Genomic DNA, 22,181 nt, shown 5'->3' with positions numbered 1-22,181 from the left:
GAATATTGTAGTTCTGGTTTCTCAATGTTTTTTTCTGTTTGTTTATCCAAGGCACCTTATTCACAAACTCCTTTGTTTCCAGGTTTTAATTGGATATCTATGTTGATTGTACTACATCTGTATTTTTTCTATTTCATGCCATCTTCCTCAAGGTTCTCTGTTGGCTGTAAAATAATTTTTTGAGAAGTGACTTACTTAAAACATTATTCTTTCATTTTGCACAAATCGCTGCTTTATTTCATTCAGCTTTGTGTACTGTTGTTATAGATACAACCAGCATTTCATAGTAGTGCTGTGGACTGTTTTTTATTAACTTTGAATTTAGACATAGTAAATTACCGGTGTGGTAATCCAGATTGTAACTTTCTCAGCAGTGTGGTAAGTACATCCTCCGAACATTTCCAAGCCATGGGACCTAAACTGAAACAATGTAAATATAGAATCAGATTAGACAGCTTTTTGAGTTTAAATTATATGTCTAAAATGCACTTCCTGGATATCACTTAGTTTTCTTGAATAGATTACCCAAAAGGAACTTGATTCAATTTTTTTTTCTTGAGAAGAGTTATTTATTTGTTAACAGAAAATACTGTGCAGTATTGCAACAAGCGTTCTAGCTATCAATATTGGTTAGATATTAAATAGTTGTTTATATTAAATAGATTTTGAGCAAAGCAAAAAATCTATTTTTGGGTGAGGTAGCCATGTCGTCCTGATGGAAGTTCCTTCATAGTAGCTTCCTAGGTTATATTTAACTACAGTGATATATCCCAGAGAATTTTACTTAAGGTATCCAGAATTCTAACTCCTGACGTGAATATCCCTGGCTTTCGCCTTTAAGGATATCGCATAATATCAGAGGAAGTGTTCTTGACACGCCACATAGCTATCTACACCCCTTTGTGGCATTAGCGAGGTGCTACAGATACAGTACTATAGGGAGGGATTCATTCATCCTTTGTAAAAGGAGGGTGGGTCCATCAGGACGACATGGCTACCTCACCCAAAAATAGATTTTTCGCTTTGCTCAAAATCCGTTTTTTGGGCTCAGGCCATGTCGTCCTGATGGAAGCTTACCAGAGCATTGATGTATCTGTGGATTTTCCATTAGTGCCAATAACCGCGAGATAAATTTTCCTTGGTCACCTAGACATAGAGACACGTGGTGTTACCGTCATACACCCTTCAACTGATCATGGACTATGTCAGTGTTTCCTGCTCCCAACAGGGAAGAATCATGGTAGACTCTAGGAAAAAAACTCGAGGATTGTAAGTTCATATGAACAATCTAGCAAACAAACTTGTATATTGGTCTCATCATATACTTGTAAAACATAGTTTGTATTTTGAAAGGAACAAAGTTTGTATTGACTACTGACACCTCTCCCGGTCCACTTAGTGTGTTATAAGCAAGGTAGACAGATTTTCATTTGTGTAGGAAAATTGTACAAGTCAGTAATACAATCAGATATATAGAATCAGTCATTACTACGGACTGATGCCTGATACAAGAACACATAATTGTGAGGTTTGTTCACTCTAGAACAGATATTATATTTGTTCTGAATATATTTTCAATATAAGAGGATAGTGAGTTACTCTGGCAACTTTCTTTATTTAGAATTTTCGGGGAGAAAGGAGACGCAAAATTCAGAAATGTATTTATTGATAAACAATAGATAACAAGGATAAGGTGCATTTTATAATACAATATAAAATGAAAATTGGGATATTGTAGAAAGCATAATTAAATGGTAATAACAGAAATACTTGTTTCGCCTGAAAAAGAAACGTGAAGCCACTTTCAAAGGAATTATTGTAATATTTCATTTTTCCACATTTCTGTCGTTACAGTTCATAAACACTTGTGTAGTTATATGCATGGCGCATGTGTAAGTCTTTTATGCTTCTTTCACCTTTATACTTAGATCATTTCATAGTGTCACGACTGAGACACTTCACTCAACATGTCACGCTATAGGAAGAGACCATGTACACCCTTCACTAAAAGTCCCAATTAGTGCACTGTTCTTTGCAGTATTCAACCAGCAGGTTTTAGCACACTACCTGCTGCCACCACGAAATACTTAATCTCTTGCACTTGCTTCGCGTAGTGTTTGAAGAAAACCCTGGATGACTTCCATCCAGTATAGGAGCGAAGGCTTTCAAAATTCATATTCTGAAAGAAATTCAGAGACGAAGCAATCTTTCTCGGATCATGACCTGCGGGTGTGCTGTCTGGATCCGCTCTGCGAATGAAATAGGTGATCTTTGCCCTTAATTGTTTCAAAGTCAATGTTGAACCTAAGGTTTCTCCCCTAAAAAGCTGTCCTCCCCTAAAGTCTGAAGTTCTACGAAGATAGACCTTTAGGCATTCTACTGGACATAGAGATGCATCTTCCTTCAGAGGGCAGATTCTCCAGGGACCCCACCTTTTGGTGGGCAGCTCATTCCTAGCGAGAAACGTTGGGTCAGGAAAGAGATTCAGTTCTCCGCACTATGTGAACTGAATGTGGCCCTCATCCCTTGAAAGGGCCACTATTTCGCTAACTTTGGCTCCTGAGGCTAGTGCAAATAAGAATATAACTTTTTGGGTCAGATCCTTCAGAGAGCAGTCTTAATTGTTCAGGGTTGATGCTAAATGAAGAACCTTATCCAAGGACCAAGAAATGGGCCTTGGAGGTGGTGCGGGCCAAAGCCGAGCGCAGGCCTTAGCGATCTTATTGAAGATTTCATTGGAGAAGTCCACCTGGAAGGCATATAGCAAGGGTCTAGTCAAGGCAGATTTACACGTAGAGATCGTGTTGGCTGCTAAACCTTGTTCATGGAGATGGATAAAGAATAATAAACAGAAATCTGTCAAGATTTCTTTTGGTTTCTTTGCCTTGACGAAGGCAACCCATTTCTTCCAGGAAGATTCGTATAGTCTTCTAGTAGAGTTCGACTTGTATTCTTCTAAAAAGTTGATACTGTCCTTTGCAATCCCAAACTTTTCTTGACTGCTAAGGCGAGAAAATCATGAGATGAAGGTTCCGGGTTTTCTTTGATGAAGCGGAGACAGTCGACTTCTGCACTTGCTGAGTCAGAACTGGATCCGGCAACGGGATCAGCTTCAGTCGTAGTTCCATTATCAGGGGGAACTAGATGCTGTTGGGCCACTTGTGAGCCACTATCACTGCTGTTCCCTGAAAGGATCTCAGTTTGTTGAGGACCTTCAGCAGGAGGGTGGTTGGAGGGAATAGGTAAATCTGGTCCATCTGTTCCAATCTATGGACATCGCATCTACTGCTTCCGCTAGAGGATCCTCGTACGGGGCTACATACCGGGGTAGCTTCTTGTTGTCGCTCGTTGCGAAGAGGTCTATCTGTAGTCCGGGGACTTTGCGTAAGATGAAGGAGAATGATCTTGCGTCTAGGGACCATTCTGACTCTTATCAGAGTAAGCCTGGATAGAGCGTCCGCCGTCACATTGCGGACCCCTTGGAGGTGAACTGCTGATTAGTGACATCTCTTCTTTTCCGCCAAACGGAAGATGGCCAACATCACTTGGTTGATTTGGGGCGATCTCGAACCTTGTCGATTTAGACATCTCATTATCACTTCGCTGTCTAGGACCAGCCGGATGTGGATCGAGCAGCGAAGCTTCATTTTCTTCAACGATAGAAAAACTGCCATGGCTTCCAGAATGTTGATGTGGAAGGTCTAGAAGAGGGAGGACCAGGTTCCTTGGACTTTCCGTTGGTGAGAGTGGCCTCCCCATCCTTCCTTTGAGCCATCCGTGTGAACGGTGACCGAGGGTGGAGGTGTTTGCAAGGGTACTTTCTTCTTTAAGTACTTGGCCTCCGACCATGGCTTGAGAAGTGATTGCAGAGGAGTTGGTATCGGTCTTGTTAGATCTCTTCGAGCGTTTGATGCGTATCTTCTCCAGACTCCTGATGCATCTTTTAATTGTGCTCTCAGCACTGGGTCTGTCACTGAGGCAAACTGGAGGGAACCCAGAACCCTCTCTTGTTGCCGTCTTGATATCCTGTCGGATCGTAGAAGTCTCTTGACAGATCCCGCTATCTCTCTCCTCTTCTTTTGATGGAATGGAGAGGCAATGTGACTGTAAGTTCCAGTGAACGCCCAGCCATTGGAACTTTTGAGCTGGAGATAGTCGAGACTTTTCCAGGTTCATCTTGAATCCTAGATGTTCCAGGAACGGGATCACTTCCTTGGAGGCTTGCATGCATTCTGCTTCGGATGCTGCCCACACCAGCCAGTCGTCCAGGTAGGCAATCACCTGAACTCCCTTTAGGCGTAGTTGACGAATGACTGTGTTTGCAAGCTTTGTGAATACCCTTGGGGCTATGTTTAGTCCGAAAGGCATGGCTCTGAAGACCTATTGTCTCTTTTGCAGCTTAAATCCTAGGTAGGAGGAAACCTGTCGATTGATTGGGACATGCCAATATTCGTCCGCCATGTCTATGGAGACTGTGTATGCCTGCTTGGGCAGTCGGGTCCTTATGTGTTGAAGAGTAAGCATCCTGAACTTGTGGTTCACTATGAACTTGTTGAGTGGTGACAAGTCCAGAATGACTGAGTTTTTCCGAGTCATTCTTCGGAACACAAAATACAGTAGCCTTCCTTGGAATTTGACGGACTTTGCCCTCCTTATGACTCTCTTGTCTAAGAGTTCTTTGGCATATTCTTCCAGAATGGGGGTTGAATTTTGGAAGAAATTAGGGAAAGTTGGTGGAGTTGTGTTCCAACTCCAACCCAGTCCGTTCTTGATCAGGCTTTTGGCCCAGAGATCTAAGGTCCAACGATCCTGGAAAGAGAAAAGTCTCCCTCCTACCGGAAGCATCTCACTTGGAGTGCTGGTTGGAGAACTTGCCTCCTTGGCCACGTTCACCCTTGTTGCCCCTGCCTCTTGAGGGGCGTCTAGAGGAGCCTCGAAAGGAACCTCGAGACTTCGGCCGAAAGGTCGTGGATTGCCTTTCAAAGGCTGTGGTGAAAACATGCAACTGTGTCGGTAGTTGTTGGGGTACCAGTTGGAACGTGGTAGGTGGTTGTGCCACCGGTTGGGACATCATGGCCACGGGAAGTTGCTGTTGTTGTCGAGGTAGGCGAGAGGGTGCTCTTGGTCTTTTAGTCTTCCTTTTGGGTTGGGGACCCTCATCTGGTGAAGACTTTATCTTTGCCGACAAACCCCACTTTTGGAGAAGATTCCTATTCTCCGTGGCAGCTTTGTCGACAACCTCTTTGACCACTTTACTCGGGAAGAGGTCTTTTCCCCAGATGTTGGAAGCTATCAACTTCCTTGGTTCGTGCCTCATCGCAGCCGAGGCGAACACGAACTCTCTACAAGCCCGTCTGGCTTTAATAAAGTTGTACAGGTCTTTAGTGACTGTTGCCAGGTGAGCCTTGGCAAAGACCATGTACATATCTGGGGTTTGGGGGACACTTGCCATTGTCTCCAGTCCAGTCTGAAGAGACATTGAGGCGGCAAGTCTTTCCTTTGTTTCCTGCTCCCAGTGAAGGTGGAAGTCTGACAACTTAGGGAGGTCTTCTCCGAACTGACGTCCGGCAATGTCAGCCTCCAACTTCCCGACTGAGAAGGTGCTATAGACATCCTTCCAGTCCGCATCATCTGATGGTAGGGCAAGAGAGAACGGCCTACACTCTTCGAGTGTGGGGCAAGGTTTCCCTGCCTCGACTACCTTTAAGGCTACCTTGAACCCTTTTTCCATAAAGGGGAAGGACGGGAAGAAGCAGCAACGAAAGACGGGTGCTTCTTACTGAGAGCCGGTACTTTGGAACTAGTGAAGGCCCTCTTTCAAAGTACTAGTGAACAAGGCCTGGGCTTTGGGGAGGTCAAGTATTATGACCTCTTTCGGCTCTGTCTCCTCTTTCGAGGGAGGATTTGTCCTCAGACGAACATAGCAGTCAGGATAGGCCCCTTTACTGGGGCAGAATTCAATGTCTTCCACTGGGACCATACCCAGCTTGTCAGAGAGGAAGATCTTCCCTCCTGACATGGGCATGTGCTCAGCATGCCTCCATGGGTTGACGTCCGAGAAAGTGGGAAGGTCCTTAACGTTTAGCTTCTTCAGAGCTAAACGGGAAACCACGAGCTGGTGCATCTCAGTCCGAAGCGCGGCTTCCTTCTCAGTTGACTCCTTTATATCCTGAAACATAGACAGGATAGAGGTTAAGGTTTGGCTAATATCCAATTGAGGGGCAGAAGAGGTCGACGGGATTGGCTCAACCACCGGAGCCGATGAAACCGAAATAATTTTGGTTCCTTCATCGTCGTCCTCAAGAGGTAACACAGACTCCTGCTCCTGTTCTTCGGCTAGAAGACTACGTTCCGTCTCTTCGGAAACAACCGACATGTTGTCTTCTAGCTGGATGTCCTTCATGGCATCCGAGACTTCAGATTCTATCGGAATCTGGACAAGGGGAATCTCCGATTGAGGTTGCGGGATAACTGCATCCGAAGATGCCCTAGGGAAAAGACAGGCCCTCATCTTTTTGTAAGGAATGTATGGGCCAGTGGTATTCTTCTAAAAACCTCTGACCCATCTACGCAGCTTCTCTCTTGCTGCATCCCTTGACTCAGTTGACTTTTGATCATCAAAAGCCTCAGTAACCAGATTTGAGCATACGTCACATACCTGGGGGTCCCAATACTTCAGATAACCTTTAGTCGCTGTGTAGCGAGCGTGCGTCCTGCACAGTCCATGGCCGCAGAAGTTCTTACTGCGGACCTTGCAGAAATGGTTCCCACACTCGGGATGGTCCTCCTGTAAAGAAAGGAAAGCCCGATGAGTATTCGGTGAATTATCTCACAAAATTCATCACACAATGTTATGTATATTTTTAGCTTAGGATAGGTAAGCTAGAAAGGAAAGAGGAAAGACACTTACAGGTGTTAACTGCCCAGCCAATTTCTATGACCTCCCACAAAATTGAATTTCGGGGTATTTCTAGAGATAGAAATATTAATAGAAGACTTTTATCCTCAGGATATACAGAGGTGTAACATAACACCGTCTTCTGGAATTTAATATTGGGGATTGAATGTAGTGAACACTGTAAATTAAAGAAAGAACTCACTTTCTTTATATCAAGTGGTCTCACAATAGGCTGCCCATGAACCACCATGTAGGTTAGAAAATATATGGGCTACCGTATAAACTATACAGTGGATTTTTTATTGCAGTATAATCAATATCGCAATATTTACTGACCACTATACAGCCATATACTGCAGGACATGCCAGCATACTCTGGCATGTTAGTTCCTGGGTTTTGAGGAGAAGGTGTACTGCCTTGTAGTGGTAGTGGGCGGCAGACCGTCGGCAGTTTTATTCCGCCGGAAGCCGGGGGGTCGCCGACATTCGGCGGCCCTCCATCAGCCGGCGGTGAGAGATATGTCGTCAGACAAGCGTTCGACCGGTTGCCGGCAGTCGGCCGATGGATCGCCAGCTGCCAGTGGATCGCCGATCGTCGGCAACCCATAACATTCGGCGGCAGTACAATCTTCCGGCGGCCCCTTGGATGCCGACAGCTAGGACATGGGGGACTAGTGGTAAGAGAGAGAAAGCATGGAGGGGGGGGGTGGGGTGTAAAGGCTCAGCCTTACAGCCCTCCATCCGGAATGAGGGTTCATATGGAAAGGGGAAATGTTACATTCAGGCTTCCATCCAGCCACAACCCGACCGATCTCTGCCGGCAAGGGTATGGAAGGCAGACCAAGAGAGGACTTAAGAACACTCGATAGGGGTGGGGAATCTCTGCCGGCAGCCGGCACAGCCGGCAGCCAATCCCACAACCTACCGACACTAGGGTCAATTGTAGGATGATGGCCAAAGATATGTGAAGGCTAGGCCATCACTAAAGGACAATAAGGGGAGGGGTGAGGGTCCTGTAGGTGAGGTAGGAGCCGGCAGGTTCTACCTCGCCTAAAAAGTCTCCGTTCCACTACAAGAACTAACCCAAGGAGCCAGGGAATTCTATTCCCTAGCCTAGGGTTAGCCTAATACAGAATGAGATGGCAGCACCCTCGCTGCTGTCTCAGATGGTAGGAACAGAGTCTAGTGTTGGAGTCCCCCAAGCAATAGAAGAATTCGATTCTTCAGCTTAGGTTCTGCCGGCACAGGACTGTCTGCTAATCCACAGGGAGGAGGCATCATGTCACCTAATGCCTTCAGGTGAGGTCTAGCCTCCTGCATCTGTAGCCTAACCTGACTTAGGAAGTCAATTCACTAAGCCAGTTGGCAACTGACCACAGACTGAATACTCTGATGTTCTGACCCAAAACCAAAACCAGGATCTGCGGTTAAGGGAAGGGGCAGAAACACCCTAGCCTAGATTTACCCGAATGGAATTCAAAGTAAAGCCGACTAGGGTTCAGCTTAGGCTAACTCAGAGGGAAAAGAGATTGTTCTTAAATCTCCTAGGAGATTGGTATCGCTTAAAAAAACTAGGAGGTGTCAGTCTCCACTTAATAAGACGATACAAGAGCAATCGGGGACATGTATGAAAGTATATTAAAGCCCCTAGGCTAGTAGCCTAGGCGCGGTGAGAATCGATTACCGAAACTCTCTCGTATGCTATCTTGGAAGAGGAAAATTTATGTAGTAATTTCTTATATGTATAAAATATTGCCTAAAGCTTCAATAAATTATCTCACTAGGAAAACCATATCATGCATGAGTAAAGGCCAGGTGCCTAGGCTAGGAAGCCTAGCATAAGTGAGGATCGATAACTAAATCGCCGAAACCGTGATACCATCGGCATAATATAAAATTTCCTAGCTAAAAATGCTAAATAGCTATATTTATTAAAGTGAAATAAACCGAGAATGTCATTCTGGCTGACTAAATGAGACTTGCATATCGAGCGACAGTGTCCATGACGCCTCCGGTTAGGCAACAGCTCTTGCTACATTAATTACGTCTTAAATTGATGTAAAAACTGGCAAGAGCTTACATTTATACAAATTAAAGATAATACTCGACTTTCCAGAGGCAGATGAAGCTGGAGAAAGCATCATAGCTGATAAAGTAATCCAAAATAGCGAAAAAGCACTGGGAAAACACCGAGTTAGTATCGCTACGAGAGAAAGATTGACAAGATGACGCCGGGACGTGACGTCATACTGGCACTCAAAGTAGTAGGAGTAGAAGCGATGCCTTAATAACGGCTCTCCTACAATTCTTGCCACTTTCCCCTCTCAAAGCGTAAATGCTATTAGGGGTGTAGATAGCTATGTGGTGTGTCAAGAATACGTCCTCTGATATTATGCGATATCCCTAAAGACGTAAGCCAGGGATATTCGCGCCAGGAGTTAGAATTCTGGATACCTTAAGTAAAATTCTCTGGAATATATCACTGTAGTTAAATATAACCTAGGAAGCTACTATAAAGGAACTTCCATCAGGACGACATGGCCTGAGCCCAAAAAAGCCAATCGGATATTTTTCTTAATCACTAACATTTTTAATCTAAAGTTACTTCTATTGTACAGATGCATGAAGTCAGGTTTAGTGAATCTTATACTGCACTGCACTTTTGATAAAATGACTAGAAATAATTATATACCTCGAAGAATACAGGCATTGCTTTTTAAAAGTTTTTAATTACAGTAGAATCCTGTATCAGTCTATCTTGATACATCAAGTGTTACAAGATAATGAAGTATTTTCTACTCCTAGTATGTTACCTGTTCCTGATTTACTTTAGAAAAAGAGTACAGTATAGAAACACAATGGTGTTCTTGCAATTGATAAAAACAATCAATTTAACCTTTACTTATGCCATTAAATCTGGTTAGAGGCAGAGAGCATTGAACAAATTACCTACTTGAAAGATTGATGATTGTGAAGTCAACTGGCAAGTAGAAAATATAAGGAAGGACCTGTGTCTCACACTAACTGAAGATTTTCTGGATACTGGTCATTGTGTGTGGCATTGCTTGACATTTGACTTATCTTTCATAATAGCTAGTCAAGATTAATCCCTAGATATGGGTAGTAAATTTTTTGAAGTGTAGTAAGCCTGAATAATTAACCTTTTCCAAAATGGGCTCGAGGTTATCGGAAAGCATGAAACATCCAGTTATAGAACTTAATTAGGCTTCTATGGCTGTGGGACTTCACTGAATGAGTCAATGAACACTAATTTAACTGTTTAGGAAAGAAAATGTCAAATAGCAAATGCATTTTTATAAAGGAAGATACAAGTATATACATAGGGATTGAATTTCAAGCTGTGTAGTGAGCAGTAATAAACATAAAAAAATTGCAAATTATAGGAAGTGTTTATTTCACCAACAGTTTCAAGACATGATGTTTATAAAGTTACTTAAAAAGAATGTGTTGTTGTATATTTCTGTTTGAATTTTTATAATACTATGGAAAAGCAATTGAACTTATGTATGTACTGTTATATATTGTAAATAACATTTTATTGAAGATGCTCATAGGAAATATCATTAAATATGCTTTAATTATTAAAATTTTAACTATAATTCTGATAACATTAAATTCTCCAAGCTAAGAGTCTTGAACCTCTGCATCAACATTATGATACCGATTGCAGTATAGGATGGTTTTCACCTATCCGAATTCTACAAGTGAATTAAAAAATGGACACAACCAAGTGAAAAAAGTCCCTGTAAATGACATTAATCAAGTTTTTGAGGGAGGAAAACTATTTGGTTGCTATCAGTAATAATAAATGAAAAAGTTATTTAGTTTTTATTTTGAAAGAAATGTAGTTGATAATTCTTGAAAGCTCTCATTGCCTTCAGATACAACTACTGTATATAGTGTATGTCTCATTATTTTATTTTATACATAGAATTACTTTAATCTTTTTTTTTTTTTTTCATTAATGTAAGTATATGACATTTCATTTAACACTGAAAACTTTAGTGCATGTACTTGAGTAAACTAAGTTTCTCTTTTGTAAGTTCTGTATTGCATGAGTATTTCTACACTGAAGAGCAGACATGATATCTTGAAACTGTTATTGTGAAATAGACTTTCTTCTTCAAATATGTGCTATTTGCATTGAAGTATGAGATTATGTTTGTACTGTACAGGGAATTGGCAAATTGTAATTAATATACTACTGTATAGAACTATTGACAACTTTAATAATGTCTAGTTCTCAAGGTTTTGCTGATTAATAGGGGTGGTAATTGACTAATGTCTTTTATCCTAGAGAGTTCTTACAAAAAATCACTAATTCATTGATAAGTCTAAGGGTAGTGGATGGTGGTTGGCTTACTGCTCTGGTCTATTTCATTTTCAACTTTGAACATTTTGTTACCATATAACCAATGTACAGGGTACACCAAATTTCAATGTTCTAGGATAATCAGATGTGGGTAGTTCAATGTTTTTTATAGTCCAGGCAATAGGAAACCTGATAATGTAGTTGTAAATATATTTGATAAATCTTATGAACTCAAAGTTCCTAGTCATAATCAAAGTAAAGAATGTAATTTTAGTCAGTTTTAATTACCAAACCAATAAAAATCTGAAAGATAGTAGTGAGATTTAAGGGAGGCAGTGACCTTTTTACAAAGCAGTCATTCATTGGCAGTATGAACACAAAATTTTGATACAAGTTGTATTTCTCGGATACAAATCTATACCAATGCGATTACTTCTTCCCATTCATATCCCATCTGATACACGTATCGGGGCTCCAGAAAGTAATAAATTTGTTTTTGCAAGGAAATGAGTGGCCCCATATTTAAGGACATCTGGCTCCCTTTTTAATTTGCAGTTTTCGTACACATATACAAATCCTTCGTCCTTTGAATAGGGATAGGTTTTTAGCATGAGCTAGAATAGCCGTTGAAATCGTTAATGAGGTAGTTAACGACAGGTACTGAACATGAGTGAGAATGCCCCCCACCTGTCGGAAGTTCTTTTTTTTTTAGCCACACACTTAATGAAACTTTTCATTTTCTTTTTCTTTAAGGAAGTGAATGCTGGCTGTTGATTGCTATGGATGTAAAGGTTTTTATTAAACCGGATGTACATCCACTCTCTTTGTCCTCTTATTGGCATGACTGTTCACAATCATCCAATCATCCATATGCGTCGATTACAAGTTATGGCTTCCTGTGCAGTGACAAGTGTATGCCCTGATGGGGATGGAGAGAGCTCAACCTTCTCCAAGGTCTGTCTTGGCAATGGCCAAGAAGACACCGGTTAAATCTTTTGCTTCTTCAATTCGCCATACCCCATTGAAGGTGGAAGGCTCTTTATTTCCGTGCACACTGATGACAACGAGTTTGACCTAAGGAAGGCTTGGGTCTTTGCTGTCTTGCATCAGAAAATAGTTTAGGGGAGTTGGATGGTCTGTGTGTCATAGTCTTCTATGCTGAGGGGTGGAAGAAGCTCCCTTAGTTTTGTTCCTAGTTGCATGGCCAAAACTCAGAACCTGCTGGGGCACAACCTCAGGTTCGGGCCTTTCTCCATCCCCTCTCTATGTGTGAAGCATTGGTTGACATTGAGAGGAGATGCTTTTTTATAATTTAGAAAAGTATTTCTCCCATCCTCCCTAGATGAGGAGAGGATCATGGAATACCTACCAACCCAATGATTTTCATTCACCAGGTATATTTTTCTGGACTGTTGTCTCCTTTCAGGGGAAGGGATTCATCCTTTGACCACATACTAATCTTCTTGGACAGGCTAGGCTCTATCAGCGTATTAATCCTTATATAGACAGATAAAAGGTTGCTAGTCATTTACTTCGCTCCCGTACAAGAACAGGTAGATTGACATTTCCAGGGAAGGAAAAGAATCAATCAGTTCAGCCCTATGAGGACTTCTGACTCGCCAATCAGTGAGACTCCCATTTAAAAGGATGAAAGGTCAGAGGGGGCCCAGGGTATCTCGTCCTTGCTCACCACCTGTCATTAACTACCTCGTTAAAGATTTCAATGGCCATTCCAGCTTACTATGAAAACATCTCTCTATTTAAAGGACTCGGGTTTGTATAGATATGAGAAATACAACTTATAAAATTTGTCATTTTGGCTATTTGCTGACCACCTTTTCACATGACAAAATGTCATTAGTAAAAGTAATGTTTGTTTCTATCAATCTGTTTTTTTATGAAAGCAAGAGGAATTATTTATGTGGGTGGTATAATTTTACCTAGCTATATGTTTTGGTCTTTTCACAGTGAAATTACCTAGAAATATTATGAAGGTCTTCAGTATTTTGATTTCATCTTATTGAATTCATTGGAAGTTGCTGTTAATCAGCCAGAAGGCATATAGAATTTAATTTTCTGTACAGAAAATGCAAAACTTTTGTAATTGCTATACTGTATAGTTTAAACTATGGACTATTACAATATTGATAAAGGGTACACATTACTATAAATGATTCCAACTGTGATTAAAATGATACACAATTTAACAACCATAACATTTGCTTCTGTCTTTTAAATGTAGGGATGTATCAAGTATAGTTAAAGTTTGGTCCCCATGGTAATATCAACTCTAATTACTCTGGTCTCCTAATCATTTCTTTTTGTTATTAAGCTATGGTTCAAAGTATGGCATTTTTTTATGTTGTGATAGTGTTTGAATTCAAGTTTATGACACAGGTTTTTAGTATTTGATGCAAAACCTAAACTTAATTATTTTCTATCCAAACCCTTTTATAATTGGCATGACTTCTATACTACTTTATTATACGTTGGGAACAATCATGACAATGATGCAGTCATTTTTATGATGCTGATTTACTTAAATAATACTGGAATTATTTAACCAGTATCATGTTACTGAATTTATTTGGAGGTTTATGGAAAATGGATTGCTTAGGATTCTTACCTTTGCCTGATTCTGGATGCATGCTTGCATTCCCTTTACTTGAGCAGTTAACTATTGACAGTTAAGGTGATTAAGCTGTTGAACTTTTTTTCTTGGAATCTTTTCTTTGGTTTTACTATGAAACCATATGAATGACCATTTTTGATAACTTCAATTTTTATCTTTTAAGGCAAATCTGTTCAATATAGATTTAGAATAGTGTTTGTTTATAGTTACAATTAAAATAACTTCAGGTACACTGTTTATTGCATACTTCTTAATTACCTTGAATGTTTGAAGTGCTTCACATCCATTTTACATCAAATTGCATTCTTTATGGATAGCATTTGTTTTCCTTATGATGGTACAGTAGGATAATGTTTTCTTTTATTTCCATAACGGAATGCAGTTATATGTATATAAGAAATCTTAAATAGATATAGAATGTTGATAATTTATTAGGTGTATGAGTATTTTAATGCTAGGTAAACTGCACCAATAAATCACTTATTAATGATAAGGCATCCTTATAGTAAAGGCACATAATGGTTACATGACATTATTATTTAAGACAATGGAGTAAGGATGGATTTTTTCCAGTGTAATATACAGTATATTACCTGAAATTTGAGTGAGACAGCATGTGTAAATACTCCTAAACAGCACCTCTGGTATATATAAGTAATATATTATTTTCTTTGCTTAGAAAAGGTAAAATGAATTTGTCCTAAAAGCAATTTCATTATAACTAGGTGTCAGCAGTTAGTCCATCCTTACCGATTATAACTGTTATCCGCAGGACCATTTTAAGATGTCAGAAAACCATGTGTATTTATGTTAGTGCATGAAAAGCTACTGGTTTTAGAGATTTAGTGTCACTGTCATCAAGTTGCTCATAGATATTAGTCTTATAAAGAGCAGTTGAAGAGAATTGTGTCTATTAAATTACAATTCAAGCAGAATTTTTTGTCACAAGGAATGCAGGTAAACTAAAGTACCTTATGTAAAGTAATCAGGTTGTAATATCACACTATATCGTATAATACATATGATGCATATCATATCTTAATATCTAAACAGAGGGTAGTATGTATTTTAGAGAAAATACAATACAGTACAACACAATAATGGCTATACAGTAATGTATAAAGTCTTTATTCATATTCTATTTGACTCCTTTTTGAAGTTATGAAATTAATTATACTAACCATTTATTATTATTAACAGAGGAAGATGATGAGAGTGCCTGTGGTTCTTGTCCTGGATCTGGCCTTGACATGCACCTTCACCGTCCAAAGCCATTCTTATCTGCTACAAAGGCTTACCTGCGCCAAGATTGTCTTAAGAGATCTTCATCTCATCATGATCATTTGAATGTGATATCGTTCTCATCCATTCTTCCGAGTGACATGGAGGTTGAAACTTGTAATAGGCCTTTGCAAACCACCTCTGATATCGCAGTAGGAGATGAAGAGATTATAGACTTCAATGATTTCTGTTCTGTCCCTGTTAATGTATGCAATGGCCCATCTAAAATAACAAATGGTTTCTTTGCTCCAGAACACTGAGACATGGCAGAGATGTAGACAGGGCATTAGTGTTATCAATTGAGCATTCTGAACATGTATAAATCTGTACAGATTTTTTCAATCTACCACAAAGTTTTAATGTCTTATACTTTTATTAGAGTTACCAAGTTTTCAGTGTTGAGAGAAGCATCTCGGGGTATGTAATGTGTGCTGCATACAAGTGAGTACAAGCAGTTCATTTACAATTGGTTCATTTCATTTGTCATGTAGATTTCATGTCAGCCTTCTTCATCCTATCTTTTTACACATAAATGTCTATATGCATATATAAAAAGATGCACATAGTTCATTTTAATATTTATTCAGTAAACTACGATAGTCTAATTTAGATTACAGTAACTTTTGTATTAATTATCAACCAGTCACTTAGTTAATGTTATGGACCAGCAAGATGTAATTAAGTCTTTATGGTTCCAAATGATACTTTTTCAGTTATCATTTACAGATGAATAAATTATTTATATTGAAAGTTTGCAATTTTACGTATATTTCGTGCTTGTTCTTGGGGTTGTAATTTCTATATTCAAAATCATGTACTGTATGTCAGTTGCTAACTTCTGCAATAATACAGTATTGCTGCATTAGTTGGTTTGAAGTTTTAGGGCAGCAAAACATATACTGGACTGTAGTTATGGAATCTTCATATTTAAAAAGGAGGGGTGTATTTTCAGGTATCACAGTATGTGTCCATACTGATTAAATAATATAGTTGTTGAACTTGTTTTTAAAGTAGGTTGATATAACTTTCTACCACGAATTGATGTTATTATGATTACTATATATTTAAGACATATTTTGAATACAAAGATAGCATTAAGGTTGATTCTGTTCCTTACTCATTAAACATAAGACATTTTTAGATAACTGGGTATTTTTCTCTAAGTAATATGTAGAACTTGACAGTAATTCTGTAATATGAAAAAAAAAATTAAGTATGAAATACATCAACAATCACATATTTCATATTTAAAAAGTTAGGTTGCTCTTTGCTAAAACAGCAGGACAATGTATTTAAATCACAGCATAGAGAAATAAAGGATTTCTATTACATCAGTATGAATGGGATTTCTAGCTACAGAAGCACTTTATGAAGATAGCATTACAAATATTTGGCATTGTTTTCGGGAAAATGCCCTTCAACTATAGCAATTTTGGTACCTGTACAAGTTTCGTCATCTTTCTGTGTTTGCAGTGTCACTGGATAATTTTGATCGGTGAAGTTTGGTTCCAATTAACATTCTTGAAAATTAGGAAGGTTTGAATTTTTGTCAGATTATTTTGTAAATTAGTAACTTTGTTGTTTTTAAATGAAAGAGAATTTACATTCTAGTTTTTTAAGATTCAATATTCACAGAAAAAAATCGGAGATTTAATTAGAAGGGAGAAGAAACAGTTGCAGATACTCCTCTTTATATGATGGGGTTTTGTTAAAAAAATCCCATTGTATGTTGAAAATAGGTACAGATATCTCAATTTGAGACCCTATACTAACCTAAGGCAAGTCTAGGCTACCTAAGTTCTAAGGGAATAGTGATCAGTAATAATATGCCAATAAATTTCATAATGTTTTAACTAAAGACATTGCCATGATAGTTTGCATATCAGTATTCACCTATAAATATTTCTGTAGAATTCACACTGCCACTTTTATGTTGTGGCTGGTTAAAATATAATGCTAATTGTTAGAAGTCGAGACTGGCAATGATGCAGGAGTAGGGTCATCAATTATATATTCCTTCTCCTCTTCTTCCATCGGTGATTCAGTTGATGTTGAATCACTCTTCACCTCTCGCTTGTAAACATGATGAAGGCGCTAGGAAATATTTTCATTTGAAAGTTATCCAATGTAGACTGGATTGCACATTTCTTCTTTGGGAATCCTTTTGTAACTGATATTAATTTCTTCCAAAATTTTCAATCCATTATTAGTGTGGAAATGCTTCAACCAATTTCTTTTGACATAAACTTTTTTTCTGGGTCATTGAAAATTCTTGTTCGTTTCTATCCACTTTTCTAAATCGTCTTGAATTTCAATGAGTTCTTCATTTATCAATTCCTCAGCCTTAATAAATAAGAGATAAACATCATCAACTTCTAGCTCAAATGTTTTTTCAAGCAATATTAACTAGGTATTCTTTCAGCAGCCTCATCTATTTTTAAGCATTTGAATATATTACTATATGTGTTTAAATCATGTTTTCCATATTCCATTCATACGTACCTTTCTTATTTCCGGCCAATTAGAAACTGTTCTTAATTGCATTTAGAATGTTGAATTCCTTCCAGAATATAGTATTCATTGTCTTGTGTTCGGTAACTTTGACCGCCTGAGTGAACATCTTGCATTAATAATACAGTACTGTACAATGAAAGTTACCATTGTATTGTGATCTATTTGTTTGAATAGGTGTGTTTTAATGGTAAAAACTAAAATTTCACATGAAGATGCAAATCACTAAGGTAATGTGGATGTCTTGAAGCATTATCTAAAAGATGTACCTTAAAAGGAATACTATACCATTCTAATTGAAATATTCTCTCACTTTGGGAATGAAACCGTTTAAAAACTAACCAGGAGACATTGCTTTTGCCATCTAGGCTTTTATGTACAGTAGTGCTGAAAATGAATGGGAAGCATGTTTGCTTGCATTTGCTAATGGCCTGGTGTTTCTAGTGAGGTGACTCATGAAAGGGTTCACTTTCTAGCTAGGAACATTTTCAATTAGAGTTAAAATGCTTTTCAAAAGCTTAAATCGAGGCATTGGCTTTGCCTCGTTAAGAATGTGGGTTCAGGCATTTGTTTCAGTACAAGCCTTTATCTTTCATGTTGAATATTTTCTCATAAGTTTTTTATTAACAATAAAATTATTGTTAATCATTCCCTGTCATCTCCTATGTTGAAAATATCCGTGATTTTCCATCCATGTTACAAGTACTGTACAGTATTCTTTCCATATCATCAATATGCCTTCTCCATCATGAGGCTCAATACTGCTCAGTATTCTAGAAGTTTTATTGCAGCTGTTACCAAGTTGTGGAATGATCTTCCTAATCGGGTAGTTGAATCAGTAGAACTTCAAAAGTTCAAAGTTGGAGCAAATGCTTTTATGTTGACCAGGCTGACATGAGTCTTTTTATTGTTTATATATGACATATCTGTTTTTGACGTTGTTAATAGTTTATACAGTATAGGACAAATTTGTTTTGACGTTGTTACTGTTTTTAGAATGATTTATTGTTAATTTATTCTCATCATTTATTTATTTCCTTATTTCCTTTCTTCACTGGGCTATTGTTCCCTATTTGATCCCTTGGGCTTATGGCGTCTTGCTTTTCCAACTAGGGTTGTAGCTTGGCTAGTAATAATAATAATAATAATAATAATAATAGGCCCTGCTTATTGTCTTGCAGATACTGTAACTAGATTTTATGGGAGCAGATAAATTAACAGCCTCCCTTACTGTATAGTAGTACCTTGGTTTATGAGCTTAATTTATTCTTAAAGCAAATGTGCAAACTAAAATGCTTGTAAACTATAAAGATTTTTCCCATAAGGAATAAAGAAAATTCACTTGATGCATTCTACGCATCCATAATTTTACATATATACTAATTTTTAAAGGTTTTTAATGCTAATTATTGAAAAATTTAGAGCACCTGACATCAAGAGTGAATGCAAATTAATAATTTACAACAAAAAATGGAAATATAGACAAATTTACTCTCACTTCATCTTTGAGGAGCCATGATTAGTGTGAGGGAGATGATAGAGAAGGAGAAGGAGGGGGGTTTACTGCTTGGAGGGAGAATCTTCCTCCATGAGAACATTATTGGGAATTCTCTCTTGAACAGCGTTCACTATCACTAACTGAATCACTTGATTTATGCTTTCTGGACACTTGATCATCATTTTTTACACATTCAGTTTTAACAAAGAATCTATCTGGAGACAAGTATTTTTCTTTTTCTTTAAAATGGCATGAAACTATACATAGCATTATCAGTAAATACATTCACTGCTTGCCCTATCGAAGCCTTATCTGGTTGATGTGTTTCTAAAAAATTCTGCAGGGATTCCTACATTCTTAATGTCTCCTTAAGTTCGCTTGAAGCTTGAGGTTTGTTGCCCTGTCCCTCCTCTCTTATATTGAAATCTTTACATTCTTTTGATGCTGTACCTTATGCAGCTCCAGTGCCATTGATTTTTCACAAATGATTCTTTTGATAATTACATCACCTGTTAACTCCCTATTAGTCCAGATGAGCAAAAACATTTAAGTGTTAAGAAAACATTGCTGTTGATTCCTCAGCATTAGGACAGTACATATTTTTAACATGAAATGATTTAATATCTTTTTTGTTTAGAATTGTAACTTGTACCAATTGTGGATATTGTAGTAAAATTGCACAGTTTTGGAAGGTCAGCCGAACACATAATTTGTTCATGCTTTGCAATAGTTTTTTTTTCACATTCTTTGCGATAGTTTCTTTTTTCACCTCGGGTAATTATCACCTTACCATCTTTCTTAATCATCTTGGGAGCCATTGTCAGGATGCTAACTTTCCAATGAAGCATAAAATGTTTTTATGATGAACAATAGTGTTTACAACTTGACATAGAATGCTGTTACAACTGTACAAATACAGTACCAAAGATGTGGGCACTAGATAATACTTCTACTAGATCTGCTCGGAGTAGAAAAGTTAGGCTTTGAGCAAGAAGGGTGCAAGCTAATGCAAAAAACAAGATGAGGTAAAAAGCCCTTGAACATTGCGTGGCTGGTGTTAGGATACCTCATGACATCTCTGTGCATTACATAATAGTCTTGTTAGTAAATCTTCATGAAAAATCCCATTCATGTGATATTTTTGCACGCACACCGATGTAATACTAGTAACCCAATTCATATTTATATGCTTGGATTCAAAGGTACTCGTAACCCAAGGTACCACTATTCTTTTTTTGTCCTTGATGATTGTCAAAATTCTAGACTGAGAAAGTCCCAAGACCATGTGCGATGACTGTTACAGCTTTACCTTGATCATGCCGAGTTATTATTTTCAATTTATCTTCCAAAATAATAGCTTTCCTCTTTACAGGATTGTGCAGTGTTTTAGTACTGTGCATATCACAGAAAAAATAAGCACAATAATCACAGCGTAACCTCTTGTAGCTAATACTTTGTAAGACCAAAGCAGTTCCTCTTGGTTCAGGCTACACTGACATTGTTCTAACATGTATAGCATTGGTAGGCTTCTTGAGATTGTTCAATTTGCTCGACCAATAGAAAATTATATATATATATGGTTACAGTATAGTTAATGAAATACCAATACCTAATTTGTATTATAAACTTGGTATGTTGCAGATTAAGAAATCATAAAGAGGAGCATCTGTAGTCAGAAAAACAGTAGATATTCAAGTGGCAGGATGATAACCTGTAGAAAGGTCTGAAATAATTGAAATTGGTGATACAGTATATGTGAGTTTAGGAAGACAGAGTACAGGATGGAAGAGAATGAACAGAGGTCATTTAATGGGTAACCCCATGAAGAAAAAGCTGACAAACAAGACTGGTCATCCAATCATACAAATAAAATATTGAGTTTTGCACAGGTCATTTTGTCTTTTGGTTTAGGACTGCTAATTTTAGATGATATGAGTAATTTATTTCAATGAACCTTACGTATGTTCATTTACTATTTCTTCAAAGGAAGAGATACAACCACCTATTCTAAAATAAAAGATAATTTTCTCCTGGGTACAATACTTCCCAAATGTTCACCTTAAGCCACATAGGTCCCTTTTGATTAAGAAAATTTAACTTTATATTATCTTACCTTTAGTCAGTAGATCTTTCCTTCCAGGCATGTTATGGTCCTATGACTAGTTATGCAATACAGTATTGCATTCGTACCATGTCTGTTCTGAAGTGCTACTTCCAAGATCATTAGGCAGGCAACATCCGTAACAACACCACCAACAGAAGTAAATTTGGTAACCTGTCTCCCTCGAGGAACTTTTCTGAACTCAAAACTTGAACAAACCTTACAAAAGACAAACATAAAGTAGAAAACTGAATTTACACTTGATTCATTGTGTTACATAAAAGACAATGTTTGAAATGGATGTAAGTGAAAACTAACTTTTGATCATTTATTTTGTCTCCCAAAAGTGTTGAGACACTGCTTGAAGACATGATTTTTTTTTATTAGATTATACCAGGTTTTATAGGATACTACTTTGTTTATGGAAAACATCTCAACAGCCTGCACATATCCGGTTGTTTTGAGATCACAATTATTCAGAAACATAGATTGGAAAATTATACCTCTCGGGGAGATGTTTTGAGGTGAAAATTAATCATGTAATAAACTATGATAAATCAAATTACCTAACAATTAATATTGGCTTTCTGTAATATTTTACATTGTCTCAAACTTAAAGTATGGATAATGTATTCTTCAGATTGCTATTAAAAAATAATTAGGCTTCCAACACTACAGAAAAGAAAAAAGTAGCCATATCTTATAAAGATATAATAGTTTTCAACTAAAAATGAAGAGCAATATAATCCTATCAGCCAAACGGTGACTTTCTTATGTTTTTTATATTTTAGTTATCTATTAAAGAGGTCTTAGGTACTACTGTATTTAGTAAGCTAAAACTCGGGTAGTAATTTTTCATTAGTCATACTGTGAAATCAATTAAGATTTAGATGGTATAGATATGAGATGATTTAAGTATGTAGTCAG

The 22,181-nt window shown here is 37.9% G+C and overlaps 1 protein-coding gene across 2 annotated transcripts in view; it reads left to right on the top strand.

Moving 5' to 3' along the window:
- Positions 1 to 20,736, top strand: part of Ttd14 (TRPL translocation defect 14) — a 215,909-nt gene extending 195,173 nt beyond the window's left edge. For both annotated transcript variants that reach the window (XM_068388444.1, XM_068388443.1), the window contains exon 12: positions 15,064 to 20,736. In XM_068388444.1, coding sequence (XP_068244545.1) covers positions 15,064 to 15,404 — 341 coding nt within the window. In that variant the 3' untranslated portion in view covers positions 15,405 to 20,736. The remainder of the gene's footprint in view (positions 1 to 15,063) is intronic.
- Positions 20,737 to 22,181: the final 1,445 nt, after the last annotated feature.

The sequence above is a fragment of the Palaemon carinicauda genome, chromosome 15 (genome assembly GCF_036898095.1).
Source record: "Palaemon carinicauda isolate YSFRI2023 chromosome 15, ASM3689809v2, whole genome shotgun sequence".
Classification (NCBI taxonomy): domain Eukaryota; kingdom Metazoa; phylum Arthropoda; class Malacostraca; order Decapoda; family Palaemonidae; genus Palaemon; species Palaemon carinicauda.
Note: the sequence above shows the minus strand (reverse complement) of the source record. Positions and strands in the feature narration are given on the sequence as shown.